At 45.9% G+C, this 17,247-nt stretch overlaps 1 protein-coding gene across 3 annotated transcripts in view; it reads left to right on the top strand.

Annotated features, from left to right (window-relative positions):
- The window catches only part of Txnrd3 (thioredoxin reductase 3), a 35,378-nt gene extending 18,372 nt beyond the window's left edge, over nt 1–17,006 (top strand). The window contains exons 8-16 of one of the 3 annotated variants that reach the window (XM_057773239.1): nt 1,032–1,147; nt 3,855–4,080; nt 5,209–5,301; nt 11,023–11,099; nt 11,556–11,712; nt 13,912–14,019; nt 14,730–14,825; nt 16,025–16,159; nt 16,854–17,006. In XM_057773239.1, the coding sequence (XP_057629222.1) occupies nt 1,032–1,147; nt 3,855–4,080; nt 5,209–5,301; nt 11,023–11,099; nt 11,556–11,712; nt 13,912–14,019; nt 14,730–14,825; nt 16,025–16,159; nt 16,854–16,916 (1,071 nt within the window). In that variant the 3' untranslated portion in view covers nt 16,917–17,006. The remainder of the gene's footprint in view (nt 1–1,031; nt 1,148–3,854; nt 4,081–5,208; nt 5,302–11,022; nt 11,100–11,555; nt 11,713–13,911; nt 14,020–14,729; nt 14,826–16,024; nt 16,160–16,853) is intronic. The other 2 variants (XM_057773248.1, XM_057773256.1) reach the window with 2 other exon arrangements.
- Nucleotides 17,007–17,247: the final 241 nt, after the last annotated feature.

Here is a 17,247-nt window from a genome sequence, read left to right as displayed (position 1 = left end):
GAATCTCTGTAAGGAAATGAGGTCATTTGAATGACCACCATTTTAAATTGTAATTAGGAAGGACATCAAGCATTGCCCTCCGTGATCCGTGTGCAATTAGTGTCACCATTGACATCTGGATAGTTTTGTACTTTTTACAAACACAGCATGAGATAATCTTGACAGGATCAGTTGTTAGACCAGCTGAGACAGGTGAGGGCTGGTCAGCTTGAGGTTGCTTCTTCAATCCCTCCAGACTCTGTAGCAACAAGAGTTAGTTCGTTTCTCAACCTGTCCAGGGCCTGGCAGATGGTTGACTTGCCCTGCCCACCTGGCCTCCCCTGGGGCCCTCTTCTCCCTCAAGGCTGGCACAGAGCTTCTTCAGTCCCACCTACCCTCACTTGTCTGCTTCACAACTGTCCTAAGAAGCCACTGGCTTGGTGCCACTTTCCAGCTGGTCGTGACATCCACTGTTTAAACACCATTGTCGGCATTGCAATTTCTTACCTGGAAATGCATTTTGAATTATTCATACAATCACAAATTACCGATAGCTCTTGCAGGCTCTCCTTAGCTGAAGATCTGTGGCGTAGTATGTGAGAACCTTCATTTTTAGCTCCAGCCTCCCTTCCAGGCTTACACGCCCAGGTCATTCAGGGCAGGAGTGCAAGCAGGAGCAGAGGCAGGAACCACAGAAGAAAGCCGCTTACTGGCTTGCTTCCGGGCTCGTATTCGGCCAGCTCTCATATACAGCCTGCCCAGGGTGGTACTGCCTTCCCACTCAGTCATCAGATAAGTGAATGCAGCGTAGACTTAGCCACACCAATCCGATAGAGGCAGTCTTCTTGTCTCCAGGCCTTCTGTGAAGCCATCCTAAACTCTGCCACCCCAGCCCCAGAGTGGGGCTGTGATCCCTGCGCTGTACCGACTTGAGCTGTCTGTGTGGTGCCAGTCACACGGCACCGCTGACTCTTGCATACCTGTCACTCCTGTGGAATGAGCATATGCGGGTGGCCATGAGACTGCTGAAATTTATTTTCCTTCTTTTCAAGGCAACCAACAAGAAAGGACAGGAGACTTTTTACACTGCTTCGAAGTTTGTCATAGCAACAGGTGAAAGGCCACGGTACCTGGGAATCCAAGGAGATAAGGAATACTGTATTACGAGGTAAGAGTAGGTAGACCATTCAACTTCGCTGCGTTGTGTGTGCTAATGTTCCCGTTTTATATGCTCCTTGTCTTATTTCACGAAGAATTTGAATTCATGGTAGAAGTATACATGGCACAAGAAGCCCTGTTAACATAATAAAGCAAAGAGGTGTAAGATCAGGCAGAACCCACGCAGAAGCCATGCTGTTTCTAGGTAATTGCCAGAAGAGGCTGAAGCAAAGATGCCAAGCTGACTAGCTGTGAGGTCGCATGGCCAAGAATAGAGATGAGTTAGCAGCACTGCTCTTCCTACACTGCAAATTCACGCCAGTGTTCCCCAGGTGCCCTTAGAGACCATGACCCTGCAGGGACTTCAGACTGTGAAGTAGATATGTGTTGAGGAAATATGTTTTCATCAGGTCCACACACACCGCACATAACCATATACTCTATGCATACCTCACACACTGTACGCATCCACGCAGGCTGCACACACCAACAACATACAAATCACATGTAACTCATGCACCATACATCTGCACACAGCACACATACCATACTTAATGCACATATCTTATACACAGTACATACAACATATACCACGTACTATCTATATCTCATATACCTTATACATCCATGCATACCACACCACACACACACACACACACATATACCTCACACACTGTACACATCCATGCGTACCACACACCACACATACTACACGCACCATACGCTAGATATATCTCATACACTGTACACATCCATACATACCACTCATCACACATGCCACACATCTTATAGATCATACAGTTCACACATACCCCATCCTACACATAGCTTATATACTACATGCCACACACTATAAAATTTCTCATGCCACACATGTTCACACACATATACACACTGCACATACCTCATATACCATCCACATCCACATAACACACAGTGCCCTTGTGAAACAAAGTACTTTCCTTTTTATTTTATTTTATTATTCTTATTTATTTATTTATTTTGTATTTTTGAGACAGGGTTTCTCTGTATAACGGCCTTAGCTGTCCTGGAACTTGCTTTGTATATCAGGCTGGCTTTGAACTTACAGAGAATGACCTGCCTCTGCCTTCTGAGTGCTGGGATTAAAGGCATGCACCACCACCCTGGCTCTATTTTGATTTTTTTAAATTTATTTATTCATTTATTTTATTTTTTTTTATTGAAAAAAAAATTTTCCGCCTCCTCCCCGCCTCCCATTTCCCTCCCCCTCCTTCCGCCCCTCTCCCCCTCCCCCCACTCCTCTTCTCCTCCCTCTCCAGTCCCAAGAGCAGTCAGGGTTCCCTGCCCTGTGGAAAGTCCAAGGTCCTCCCCCCTCCATCCAGGTCTAGGAAGGTGAACATCCAAACTGTCTAGGTTCCCACAAAGCCAGAACATGAAGTAGGATCAAAACCCCGTGCCATTGTCCTTGGCCTCTCGTCAGCTCTCATTGTCCGCCATGTTCAGAGAGTCTGGTTTTATCCCATGCTTTTTCAGTCACAGTCCAGCTGGCCTTGGTGAGCTCCCAATAGATCAGCCCCACTGTCTCAGTGGGTGGGTGCACCCCTCGTGGTCCTGACTTCCTTGTTCATGTTCTCCCTCCTTCTGCTCCTCATTAGGACCTTGGGAGCTCAGTCCCGTGCTCCAGTGTGGGTCTCTGTCTCTATCTCCATCCATTGCTAGATGAAGGTTCTATGGTGATATGCAAGATATTCATCAGTATGGCTATAGGATAGGTTCATTTCAGGTTCCCTATCCTCAGGTGCCCAAGGAACTAACTGGGGACATTGCCCTGGGCATCTGGTAGCCACTCCAAGTTCAAGTCTCTTGCCAACCCTTAGGTGGCTCCCTTAACTAAGATATGAGTTTCCCTGCTCCCCTATCCAACCTTCCTATATCCCCAATCATCCCGTTTCCCCAAGTTCCCCTCATCCTCTCCTTCACACTTTTCTCTCTCCATCTCCCCTTACCCCATCCCACCCCACCCCCAAGATTCCAATTTTTTGCCCGACGATCTTGTCTATTTCCCATAGCCAGGAGGATAACTATATGTTTTTCCTTGAGTTTGCCCTCTTATTTAGCTTCTTTAGGACCACAAATTATAGACTCAGTGGCCCCCTATCCATGACTCGAAACCAATTATGAGTGAGATGAAGAAAGTGTGGAATATATACACATTAGAGTACTACTCTGCGGTAAAAAACAATGACTTCTCGAATTTTGCATGCAAATGGATGGAAATAGAAAATACTATCCTGAGTGAGGTAACCCAGATCCAAAAAATTAATTTATTTTTATTTTATGTACTGAAGTTTTCCTGCATGTGTTTCTGGGCACCACATTTGTGCAGTACCCATAGAAGCCATAAGAGGGCATCAGATCTTCTGGAACGAGAGTTAGAGTTGGCTGTTTGCTACCATATGGGTGCTGTGAACTGAACCCTAGTCCTTTGCAAGAATAGACAGTGCACTTAACCACTGAGCCATCTCTTCAGGCCCTCTGTTTTGTCTTTTAAATAATTTGCTTGTGATCTTACTTGATTTTGAATGCACTGACTCATGTCCTTTCCACATCCTCTCAAGTAGACCCGACTCGAAGCTTCTAGAAGCTGTTGTGTTCTTTAGTGTCTCCACTCAGGCACTGAATTGCCTTTCCAACCAAAGATCAGCACACACTGAGACCCGTCTTGTCTCTTTCAGTGATGACCTCTTCTCTCTGCCGTACTGCCCTGGGCGCACGCTAGTCATCGGCTCCTCCTATGTCGGTCTGGAGTGCGCGGGGTTCCTGGCTGGCTTGGGGTTAGACGTGACAGTTATGGTACGCTCTGTCCTTCTTCGTGGCTTTGATCAAGAAATGGCAGAGAAGGTGGGATCCTACATGGAACAACAAGGTGTCAAGTTCCAAAGGAAATTCACTCCTGTTTTGGCAAGTCTGAGCAGCGTGGACGCTTTTGCTGTCTTTTAAAAATCTTTTTTAAAGTTTTACCCTCTTTCATTTCATCTAATAAACTAGTCTGCACACATTCACACAGGGCTGAAGGTGACGTGTCTACCCCAGGTCTGCACACACTCACACAGGGCTGAAGGTGACATGTCTACCCCAGGTCTGCACACACTCACACAGGGCTGAAAGTGACATGTCTACCCCAGGTCTGCAAACATACCCACCCTGACTCTCCCTTCTTTCCCTGTGATCTTCTCAAGGCTGTGACATCATCACTCTTCTGTCTTCTCGTCAGCTTTCGTCCTCAGACAAAGTGGCTCTGCATGCCTCCTGACTGAGTCCCCATCGTTCCTTTCCTTTACAAACATCCTCTGCGTACCAGCTCTGATTTGTTGCCTGTTTCACACCCATGTTTTTACTCCTTTTAAAGCTGCTTTTCAGGAATCGCAGTGGTCATATCTGTGCCCATACATTACAGGCCTCTCTGCTGCACACAGCGTCACGTCTCCTCTGCCAAGTGCTCGCTGTTCTGGCTGATGAGGCCCCAGCCTGTGCCTCCCCATCCAGTCTGCTCAGCCAGCAGATTCTGGTGCCCATTTGTTTTTGTCTGCATGTTTCTTCACTGCCCTGTATGTTTCATGAATGATTTCTGTGGCCGGTAGCTATAAGTTTTGTGTGAGTGCACAGAGTACTCATATTAACAGCTTCCCTTAGGTGTCGCTCCTGAGCCCCACACTCATTCAGAAAGGCCATAGACAGCACTGCACTTCAGATGTGACAAGTGACATCCAAGTACTGTGCTTCCCACTTAGACCCCTGCTAATCTTCCTGACTCACCCAGTGGAACCACTTAGTAAGTCAACACCTGGAAGCCTTCCTCTCTCTGTTCCTTTATTTTTGGTGGGGGCTCCAATCTCAGTGAATCCTCGATTTTGTTCTAACTGCAAAATGTAGAACATGGATATTTTCTTTCTCTGCTTAGTCCAGAGATCTCTGTTGTGCTCAAACACACATGTGATCATCACCCTGTAAGCACACCCATACATGAGTATCCTTTGGTTAGCGTGTTCTCTGTCATGTTAGAGCCAGTACCTCGTGTGTCCTTACTAGGTTCAACAAATGGAAAAAGGCTCGCCTGGAGTATTGAAAGTCGTGGCTAAGTCTACGGAAGGACCGGAAACAGTTGAAGGGACATACAACACGGTGAGTGTGTGTGGTGAGTGTTCTTGCAAAGGGTGGAAGAAGGTGCTGGGAAATGACACTAGGTTTACTGTTTGCAGTTCTTTGTAAGAGGAGGCAGCAGCTGTCATCAGGGGGCTGCCATACACTCATGTTCAGTGACATGTGAAGAATTCTCTGGTGAAGTGTGCACATGCGTGACTGTCCACAGAGCTCTGGAAGTCAACATCCAAACTTCACTGGTCTCTTATTCTGGAGAATAAGATATTTCATATATAAGTTTATTTGGAAATTTTTCTGGTAGAGATCAAGTGTATTTTATAAACAAATAAAGCAAGCTTTCCTTTTCAAAGACAAAGAGTTCCCAATTCTTGAACCAGTGTGAATGACCCGAGAGACTGAGGTGCCAGAGGTCTCTCAGTTACAGTCTTAATATAAACTGTACAACTGCTATGTAATCTTTCCTTGTGTGAATTATATAAATATCGAAAAACTAAACATGAGTGTAAGGAGGACCAAGCAAATTAAAAGTGCATACCCAAGCCAGAAGACACTCACCAGCTAAGGCTTTGCCTAGTGTCGCATGGTGTGTACAGATGGTGGCTATTGATGTGTTTAGTGGTCCAGGAACATGATATGTCAGTCTAGGAGCTGAGATCTTAGTGGCTCCAGCAGAGGTCGCCTTGGCTTCTAGTAAATGTCTTTGTTCCTAGGTGTTGTGTATTATATGGTCACAAGTAGTTTCTTTGTGTGGTGTGTGTTTGTGTGTGTGTGTGTGTGTAAAATTGTCATTGTATACATTTTTTCAGTTTGTAATTAATATTTTCCAAGCCTGATGACATTTTCTGCTCCCTCCCTCCTCTCCTCCCAGTCTCTCCCTCAACCTGTTTTTTCTCCCTCTATTACTCCTTCTTTCTCTTCCGGAAAGGGCAGGCCTCCTATGGGTATCAACCAGCCATGATATATCAAGTTGCAGTAAGACTAGGCACCTCCTCTCCTATTGAGGCTGGATGAGGAACCAGTAGGAAGAAAGGGTCCCCAAAGCAGGTAACAGAGTCAGAGACAGCCCTGCTCCCCCTGTTAGGAGTTTCCTAAGACCAAGGTACACAACCTAACATGAGCAGAGAGCCTGTCCTGGAACTAGCTCTTGTAGGCCAAGCTGGCCCTAACCTCACAGAGATCTGCCTCCTAAGTGCTGGGATTAAAGGTGTGCGCCACCAGTGCCCGGCTGAGGTGCGTTTCTTATATCCTGTTTTTGTATCCATTCTGTTAGCCTGTGTCTTTTTATTGGGGAATTGAGTCTATTGATATTGAGAGGTATTAGTGACCGATGATATTAATTCCTGTTACGCTGTTCTTGTTGTTGCTTGTGGTGTGTGTGTGTGTGTTTCTCCCTCTTTGACATTTGCCTATGTTTGATTTATTATTGCCTTATGTTTTTGTAGGTGTAGTTAACCCCTTGGGTTGGAGTTTTCCCTCTAATTCCTTCTGTAGGGCTAGATTTGTGGAAAGATATTGTTTAATTTTATCTTTGTCATGAAATATCTTGTTTTCTCTATGTGTGGTGTTTAAAAGTTTTGCTTGGTGTGGTAGTCTGGGCTGTCATTCATGGTCTCTTAAAGACATCTCTCCAGGCCCTTCTAGATTTTAGAGTCTCCACTGAGAAGTCAGGAGTAATTCTAGTAGGTCTGCCTTTATATGTGATTTGGTCTTTTCTGCTTGCAACTCTTAATATTCTTTCTTTGTTCTGTGTGTTTAGTGTTCTGATTTTTATGTGGTATGGGGACTTTCTTTTCTAGTCCAACCTATTTGGTGTTCTGTTAGCTTCTTGTATATTTATAGACATGTCCTTCCTTAGGTTGAGAAATTTTTCTTCTTTAATTTTGTTGAATATATTTTTCTGGGCCTTGCGCTGGAATTCTTCCCTTCTTCTATTCCTATTGTCTTAGATTTGGTCTTTTCACAGTGTCCCAGATTTCCTGAATGTTTTGTGTTAGGATTTTTTTTAGACTTAACATTTTCTTCTTCTTTAAATTTTTTTAAGACTTATTTATTAATTATGTATACAGGGTTCTTTCTGTATGTATGCCTTCAGACCAGAAGAGGGCACCAGATCTCATTACTGATGGTTGTGAGCCACCATGTGGTTGCTGGGAATTGAACTCAGGACCTCTGGAAGAGCAGTCAGTGCTCCTAACCTCTGAGCCATCTCTCCAGCCCAACTTATCATTTTGACTGATGAATCTCTCTCTTTATTTTCCTTCAGTGCGTGAGAGTCTCTCTTCCATCTTCTATATTCTTTTGGTGATTCATCTATAGTTTCTATTCACTTACCCAGATTTTCCATTTCTCGAATATCCTCAGTTTGTGTTTTCTTTATTGTTTCTATTTCATTTTCAGATCTTGAACAGTTTCCTTTGCCTGTTTATTTTTTTTCTTGACTTTCTTGGCATTCTTTAAGGGATTTATTGATTTCTTCCATTTTTTGTTTGTCTTTTCCTTGATTTCTTTAATGAATTGTTTTCATTTTCTCTTTAAGGACCTCTGTCATCTTTATAAAGTTGTTGTAAGGTTGTTTTCTTCAGTTGTGTACTTCATCTGTGCTGGAATGTTCAGGTCTTGCTGTCAAAGGATAGTTGGACGCTGGTGGTGCCATATTGCCCTTTCTATTGTCGACTACACTGGCATTTAGGCTCTGGGTTTGGGGTGATTATATGTCTAGATGTTGATCCCCGAGTTTCTCTTTGTTAGATGGGTATTTCGTTCCTTAGTTTCTGTATTTTCTCTGGTTTTCTGGTCTAATTGTTCAAGAGTTCTGGTGACTGGCAAGTTTTCAGGTTCATTAGTGTCTCCGCTGATGTTTTTGCACTCTGGAAAACCTCTGGGTTTTGGGTGCCAACTTTGCCTCTGTGGTTCCAAGTACCTGTGTGGCCTCTGGAGTTACGGGTACCTGCCTGGTCTCTGGGATTCCTAGTAGGGCATGGCCTCTAGTACAGCAGAAGCTTTCTGCTGAGGTAGTGGGCCGGAATATGGAGTCCAGAGAAGGGGGTACAGTCTGGGTTTGTGGGCCAGCTTTAGGGAGTGTTAGCTGGTTGTACATAGTGTCTTGCCTGGGGTCCCTAGGACCAGCCTGGCCTGGTAAGGAAGCTGGAGTTGTGAGCTATAGATTTCTTTTTGTCTTTTTACTGTGCCTGCTGTATAAAAATGCTAATTTTGTGAGGTTTTTAAATTATTTGTGTAACTCTTTCCTGAAACCCTTTCCTTACATTGCTTTGGATTTTCTGTGTGTAGACTCATATTCTCTGGCAGGAAGAGCAGTTTTGTCTCCTACCAGCTGTAAGTGATGGTTAGTTTTGTCAACTTGACTCAGACTAGAGACATCCAGGAAGAAGGGACCTCAACAGAGGAATGGAGGACTCTTCTCTATCAGGCCGGTGTGTGGTCCTGTCCTTGGTTGTTTTCCTGATTGAAGTGGAAGGGCCACCCTCCACACACACTGTGCTGCCCCAGGCAGGAAGAAATATGAAAGCAAACTGAATAGGGACCAGGCAGCAGCTTCCTCTGTGGTTTCTGCTTCTGCTCCTGTTTGAATTCCTGCCCCGACTTCCCAGAATGATGAACTATGACCTGGAAGTGTAAGTAGGAATAAACGCTTTCCTTCCAAGTTCGTTGGCCAGTGTTTATCAAAGCCACAGAAAGCCACCTAGAACAACATACTAGTCAGGACCCCAGTGCAAGATTTATGTGCAGGCTGCCAGCTTGTGACTTGCCTTGTTCTCTGTAGCAAAAGGCAGGTTTGAAAGAGTGAAACTCTCCACGATGCGCTGGTGGGCAATCGAGGCCATTCTATTTTTTGTTTGCCAAGTGTTTCTTCCTTTTGCTCACCTTGTTTTGTTTCTTTATTTTAAAATTAAGCACAGATGTTCGGTTGTAACTATTTCTGCAGCTATTGGGAAGCACTGGTTTCTTTTAAACCTGTCAAGGTGTTGAGTGACTTCCCAATCATCAGCTAACTTTGGATTCTATCGACTCAGTTCAGTGATTTCAAATTAATTGTTTAGAATTTAAATATCTTTAGTTAAAAGTCATGTTGGTGTATAGCACACGTGTGGTGTATGAGGGTGTGTGTACACGTGGGTGTTTGTGTGTATATGCATTTGTGTGTCTGTTTGGGTCAGTCTCTCACTAAATAGACAAGGCTGGCTTTAAACTCATTATGGAGTTCAGGTTGGCCTTAAACTCAGTGGTCCTTCTGCATTGGTCTTCTAGGTGCTGGGATAACTGTGTGTGTCATCACACCAGGCTTTGGCTTATAATTGTCTTTTACATCTTAAACATTTTAGGCTGAACTGTCAAGATTATTCTGGTTCATGAAAGACATTGATAGTGTGTCCCCCACATCTTACATAATATTAGGATTGGAGTTTTGTGCTTATGGAATTTACTGATAGAACTAACCGTCTAAATTTAAATTGTCTAGGGGAATGTGTGAACACATTTTTTTAAAAAGAAAGAGTTCTTTTTGATTTATTAGTTCTTTTAGGAATTAGTCCATTTCAGCTAAGATTTCCAACACACTGCTATACAGTTGCTCATATATAGCTTACAGTTAGATGATCAGTCCCGTTGTACCACTGATCATTTTTGGCACATGCATGTGCTGAAACAGGTACACTCTTTAGAGCAGTGGAACATGTCCTTCCTGGTCCCCAGTCACCCTGCTTGGTTCTGTCACCACAGACTTCATATCACACTATCATACTGTGGCATTTGCTCCTCAGTGCCTGGCATGGTATGTCTAGGTGGCATTTCTAGGGCCACTGGTGCTATGTGTATCTATGATTGGGTTAGACATTGCATGGCTGTTAATACAGTTCCCTGTGTGTAGTTTGGGTTTAAGGCAAGGCATGACATATGAGTCAAAAGAGCATGAGACAGGGCCGAGGTCCCACAATCCCCTGAAAAGGCCTGCTCCTAGTGACCTCACTTCCTCTTCATAGACCCCACTTCTCAAAGGTTCCCCAGCTCCCAGGGGCTCCACAGGCTGGGATCAACTCTTTAACACAAGAGCCTTTAGAAAACATTTGTCTAAGCCATAGTAAGGTCTCAGGACCTCATTTTTCTTTAGTTATCACCAAATCCTTCCCTGTCTCCAAATCCTGTCACAGACTGAGATATTCTGGGCTAGTACAGAAATGTGTAGGCTTGGAGAGGTCACAACTCACAAGCTGATGTGGGCTTCCTGTGTGGAGTTGTGTTATGGTTAAGGCTAGACGGACTCCAGAATTACCCAGGAGATGTATCTCTGGCCATGCTTGGGGGATTATCTTGATTGTGTTAATTGAGATGGAAAGACTTGCTCACTGTGGACTGTGCCGTTCCATGGCTGGCACCTTGCCCTGTATAAATCACGAAGGAGAGCTGAGCAGTCGATGTGTCCATCACTGTTTGTTCCTGATTGTGGATGTGCTGTGGCCAGTTGCTGCGAGCCTGAAGCCTTGACTTCCCCACTGTGAACTGTGGCTCCTTTAAGAGGCCTTTGTTGGGCTATTTTATCACAGGCACAGAGAAGAAACGGAGGCTGTTGCTAAGCCATGTCTTTCAAGAATTCTATCAAATTCACGGGTACAGGCTGCTTATAATATTTCATCATTATCCTTTTAATGCCTCCAGCATCTGTAGTGGTGTATCCCTTGTCATTCTCATGGGGATAATTTATGCCTCTGGTCTCTTCTCTAAATGCAGGTTTTGTTAGCAATTGGTCGTGACTCCTGTACAAGGAAAATAGGGCTGGAGAAGATCGGGGTCAAAATCAATGAGAAGTAAGTGTAGGGTCGTGGCTCTGTTCCTGCACAAAACCCCATAAGACTCTGTAACTTGATAAGATAGAACATTCTGATGCCTCAAATTTCTCACCAACTGATGATGCCAACTGGTATTAATTTCTGGATCAGCCAGTAGGGATTCTTAGCACAAGCCTTAAAGAGCTCATGTAATCAGTAGCAATCCAGAAACATATTCATAGAAGTATGCTCTCCCACTGTCTGTAATTTAGAGTGTAATTTGATGTCTTTCATGAGTCAAAGAGAACTTCTGGAGCCCTGAAGGTTGTGGGGAAAGTGAAAGCTTCAGAGCTGCAGGAAGCACGGGCTGAGCTGATGTCTTCTAGGTCACTGGACACCTCGGTGCCCAGGCTGTGGAAGCTTCCGTGTTGCTGATCTTCATGGGGCCAGTCAGCAGTCCAGGTATTCAGTGTGCTTTCCTCCTCACCCTACCAGGAATGGCAAAATACCAGTAAATGATGTGGAACAGACCAACGTTCCTCATGTGTATGCTATTGGGGACATACTGGAGGGCAAACCAGAGCTCACACCTGTTGCCATACAGGCAGGCAAGCTGCTAGCCAGAAGACTCTTTGGGGCCTCTTTGGAAAAGGTAAGCTTTTCCCTACTATTGACCTGTGTGTTTGTATCTATGTGTGTCTGGGAATATGTCTCTGTGTCTCTTTATGTGTCTGTTATTCGTGTGTCTGTGTTTATGCCGTTGTATATGTGTCTCTCTGTATGTGTTTGAATGCATATGATGTGTATATGCACGTTTCTCTGTGTGTATATCTCTCTCCCTCCCTCTTCCACCTTCCCCGCTTTGTGTGAATGTGTACATATCTTCCATGTAAAGGTGAGTGTTTATGTGTGTCTATCTTTGTGCATGTGTGCATGTGTGTATTTATATGTGTATGTGTGTATATCTGTGTGTATGTGTTTGAAGCTGAAGTCTTGGTCTCATGAATGCTAAGTAAGTGTTTTACCACTGAGCTTCATCCCCAGCCCTGAGATAGTATCTTGATCAAAATTAGGATTTCAGAATTAGTACAAATAACACTCATTGACTCATTTTCTAAATAAGAGTTCTTAGGGATAATTTGCAGTTAAGTTACTAGCGATTAAAGAGTTGATAAAACTTTTGTTTTTTACATCCTTGTGATAGTGAAAGTTTACTGTGGGTCCAGCTCCAGGACTCACCAGATGGGTGGAGGCTCAGATAGCCCACAGATGACAATCCACAGATGTGGTTATGTGTCAGGGTGCTGTGAGCCAGTTGCCCCAGGGCAGGGAAAGATGCCTGAATTATCTGATGAACTGGAAACAGGTTTCATAAGTGGCCTGCTGCAGCTGACAACAGAGAGTGTCCCCTCCTGAGCAGGAGGCTAGCCTTTTACACTGCCTGCTTGGTAAGTCCCATTCACTTGTGATTTCAATTTCACCTTTTACAAGATGAAAACTGCTGCTCTGGACAGTGTGGTTTCTTGTCTTGGTATTCCTTAATGAGATATTTGGGATCTGGGTAATTCCACAGAGGAGGCAATGAGCTTTTCTAGTAGGTGTATCATCAGATAATGACTAACTCGAGGTTTGTGTCCTCATGGGGTCTCTCCCTTGGTTGGAAAGCTCTGCTCTGTCAGTAGTACTGGATACCGTGGCTGGGCTAGCAGGTGACGGGTGGTGACTCTACTCTTGTGAGTTTGCATGTCCTCTCGGTGTACTTGGGATATGCCATGGGGAAGGTAGAAGGCCATATGTCCCCCAGCTCCATTTACAAAGACACCAGACAGCAAACGTACTGAGGTAGCTCCTACATGAACCTCTCACCTAGGTGCTCAGGTCTCTTGAATTGTGCTGCTCAGCCCATTCTCCTCTTGAAATAACTCTAGCTAGTAGGCTTTTCTGTTCTCTGAGTCTTTTTGAAGGGGTAGACATCAGTCTAATTTGTCTCTAGCTGCTGGTGCTTGTGTCACCAAGTACCATATCGACCCTTCTGACTTCAGTTCGGATGCTGTCTTGAGAACTCAACAGAAGTTCAACAAAGTGGGGAGGTGGGACAGTGGTTAAATACTTGCCATCAAGTGTAAGGACCACAGTTGGGACCCCTCAAAACCTATGTGTGGTGGCTTACTTGTAATTCCAGCCTTGGAAAGTGGGGATGGGATCCCTAGAGCAACCTGGCTAATAAGACTAGCTGTATAGCCAGCTCTGGGTTTGACTAAGAGACCCTGCTTCATTTGATAAGGTGGAAGAGTTATGGAAGACGATTCCTGGCATCAACCTCGGGCCTCTACACACACACACACACACACACACACACACACACACACACAGAGGCATGTATGCACACATACATATACATGCATACATGTGTGTACACACCTATCCACATATTTATATACATAAAAACATGCATACACAAGGGATGGGGAGTGGGCTCAGTGGTTAAGAGCACATATGGCTCTTGAAGAGTACCCAGGTTTAATTCCTAGCACCCACATGGTGACTCACAACTGTTTGCAACTCCGGTTCCAGGGGATCCAATGCTCTCATCTGGCCTTTGTAGGCATCTGACACACATGTGGTTTACAACCATACTTTCAAGAAACTATCCACACAGAGAATGAAATAATGAGTATATTTTGGGCACACTCACCTACCCACTCACCAGCACATTTCGACTCCTCCAGTCTTCCATCCGTTGGCTCTTGTAACCACTTTTGATCTGACACAGCCCACTGCCTTTTATGAACCCATGCTGAGAAACTTGCTGGGAAACAAGTCATAAGAGTGTTGTGTGTTTCTCTTCCAGTGTGACTATGTTAACATCCCAACCACGGTGTTCACACCTCTGGAATATGGCTGCTGTGGGCTGTCTGAAGAGAAAGCCATCGAAGTGTATAAAAAAGAGAATCTGGAAGTAAGAATCCTTTATGATCAACCGTCTTTCCTTGAAGCCACTTTTTATGCTGTAGCTTTGCAAGTCCTTTTCATGCCAATGTTAGAGAAATCATCCTCCTATTTGGAAGAATTTGAAGTGAATCTAAACTCTGTCCCCCTTACTTTTGTGTGATCAAAAGGACAGAGCTTTGGTGAGAGGACAGTAGGGGTGTGAATTAAAACTGTGGAGATGCAGGTAGGAAAGGCCCTCACCCTGTGTGCAGTGACTCAGAGGAGACGCCCAGAGACCTGGCTGTCTGAGCAGGGTGGGGGTGCCCTGCTGGGCTCAGTAGCCCAGGTGTTGTGCTTCATCTTGGAAGGCAGAATGGTTCTGTGTCTTCTGATCTTCTTAGTTTGGGGCCATCACGCCACTCAATGGGGTCTCATCATCCACTTCTCAGCCCATATGGCAACTGGTGTGGTGCCTTGGGCCAACAGCATTCTAAATGCTTGAAAATGGACTTTTGCTAACATGAGGCAGTTTCTCTTTCTGACTAATGGCTGCACAAAGCAAAAGTGACGTGTTGCTGGCGTTTTGGGAACCTGGCTCCAGTGTGGCTATCAGCGGGCCAGGTGGGGTCTCAGGCTTCCGGTGCTGCAAGGTGTTGTTGTCTCCACCTTAGGGGACTAAAGAGCATATCCAGGAGTGGGTTCCGTGCATGCTAATGTCAGCCTCTCCCTTTGGTCCAGGTGTACCACACCTTGTTCTGGCCTCTGGAGTGGACAGTCGCTGGCAGAGACAACAATACCTGTTATGCAAAGATAATCTGCAACAAATTCGACAATGTATGTAGATGCCTGGATGCTGTGCTTTCTGCTCTTCTCTGTTCGACCCCATTTTCCCTGGGCCTCATTTGAATGAAGCACACCCTCTACCTGGGCTGCTCCCCAAGCTTTATACACTCTAGCCGGGCTGCTCCCCAAACCTCACACCCTCTACCCCAAGTTGCTCCCCAGGCCTCATCCACTGTGGTCTTAAAATGTAGGTTGGATTCTTGCCAGTTGGGTTTTTATGACATCTTTTTTTTTTGGTTTTTTGAGACAGGGTTTCTCTGTGCTTTTGGAGCCTGTCTTGGAACTAGCTCTTGTAGACCAGGCTGGTCTCGAACTCACAGAGATCCGCCTGCCTCTGCCTCCCGAGTGCTGGGATTAAAAGCGTGCGCCACCACCGCCCGGCTATGACATCTTTAAAGATGGAACTGGGGCAGGAATGCTCTCTCAGCTGTTTGCAGAGGCTGAGGCAGGAGCTGATTCCCAGGCTCAACTGTGTCCGTCAGGCAGTGAGAAGCTGGCCACCCAGAGCCAACAGTTTAACCCTGATGGTTTAGAACTGTGAATGCTAACACCATGGCCACCATCCGGCGCTGTGCATGGTGTACAGTTGTGTGGCGGTATGTCACGTGTGGAGTGCCTAGGAGAGACATTCATAGAGGGCAACAGGCAGGTGCTGACGGAGCTGAGATGTCTCCTGTGCCTGGCTCTGTCGTCTGCCTACATACTCCCTTCATCTGTCCTCATGGAGGCCAGAATCCAATGAACAGTCTTGTTGGTGGACAGCCTGTGGCTCACTGTAGACTGGATACCCACCACCCTGCTGGCAGCCTCTACTGGCCGTTCCCAAGTTCTGCCTAGTGTCAGGAGCAGGCAGCTGGTCACTGGGCCTCAAACCCTCCTCTAGTAAGATCTGACCCCTTGGGTACTCTAGTGCAGGCCTTTAGTTTATATGTGCAGGGTTTGTGTGGCCCCGTCTCAGCGTTATCCAGAAGTCACATCCTACCCACAAACTTGGGTGTGGTAGTAAGTTAGCATGTGAGTTAGTTATAACCACACTTTACCACCTCCGTGGACAAGACCTTTGAGGGGCTGTTCTCTGCTAGTTCCTTTCCTGTAGGAGACCCTGTATGTCTTAGCTGTGAACAGCAGGGAGTGGATTTACGTTCTGACCCTAGGCTTATGGGAATTCTCTGTTCTGCCCTGTGTTAAAGGAGCGTGTGGTGGGATTTCACCTTCTGGGGCCAAATGCTGGTGAAATAACACAGGGATTTGCAGCTGCAATGAAATGTGGGCTTACCAAGCAGCTACTGAATGATACCATTGGGATCCATCCCACATGTGGTGAGGTAAGGAAGAGGAGAGTGTACGTGTGCACGAGTGTGCGTGTGTGTGTGTGTGTGTGTGTGTGTGTGAGAGAGAGAGAGAGAGAGAGAGAGAGAGGGAGGGAGGGAGGGAGGGAGAGAGAGAGAGAGAGAGAGAGAGAGAGAGAGAGAGAGAGAGAGAGAGAGAGAGAGAGAATGCCTGCGCGTGTGTGTGGGACAGCCTTGAATGTCATACCTTAGGTACTGTCCACCTCTTTTGGAGACAGGGCTGGCCAGCAAGACCTGGGATATACCTATCTCTGCCTCCATGGCACAGAGATTTTACAAGCATGTGCTAGCACTAGGCTGGCTGGCCAGTAAGATCCAGGATGCAACTATTTCTGCCTCCATCATGTGGAGATTTTATAAGCCTGTGCCAGCACACTCAATGTGGGGATTGGAACTTGAACTTGGACCCTCACACTTGCATGGGTAACTTTATCAACCAAGCATCTTTCTAACCCTGTACCCACCGAGAGTCTCTCCAAACTCCAGCGAGGTGCTTTCAATGGGGGTCAAGTAGGCTAGCTTTACAAACAATCATGAAACACATTGTCAGAGTTTTTTTAATTCTAATATATTTTATATTAGCAGCCTGTTTTAATTTGTTCACTCAGCACAGCTGGCGCACATCCTTTTAGAGCAGGAGCATTGCCTTGTGGTGTCCTCTTCCTTGCAGGTGTTCACAACGCTGGAGATCACGAAGTCCTCAGGGCTGGAGATTACTCAGAAAGGCTGCTGAGGCTAGCCCTGCTGTTGTTGGGTTTCCCTGGCACACTCTCACTCTGTGCCCATGTTCCAGGATTTCTCCTGGCACAGAGATGAGAAGGTGGTGGAGGACCAGCAGCAGCAGCATCTGTAGTCTCTGCTGACGGCATGCAGCAGCCAGGCTGCATCCTTGACGCCTTGGTTCAGAACCCATGGAGGTGAGCCAAGGCCGACTCCTGCCCGTCAGACTTGACTTCCCCCCACGAGGCCTAGGATGGCACAGTGAGCCCACCCCTTTTCTTCCCCCACCCCTTTTCTTCCCCCCACCCCTTTTCTTCCCCCCACGAGGCCTAGGACGGCATAGT

Source organism: Chionomys nivalis, chromosome 1 (genome assembly GCF_950005125.1).
Source record: "Chionomys nivalis chromosome 1, mChiNiv1.1, whole genome shotgun sequence".
In the NCBI taxonomy this organism is placed as follows: Eukaryota; Metazoa; Chordata; class Mammalia; order Rodentia; family Cricetidae; genus Chionomys; species Chionomys nivalis.
Note: the sequence above shows the minus strand (reverse complement) of the source record. Positions and strands in the feature narration are given on the sequence as shown.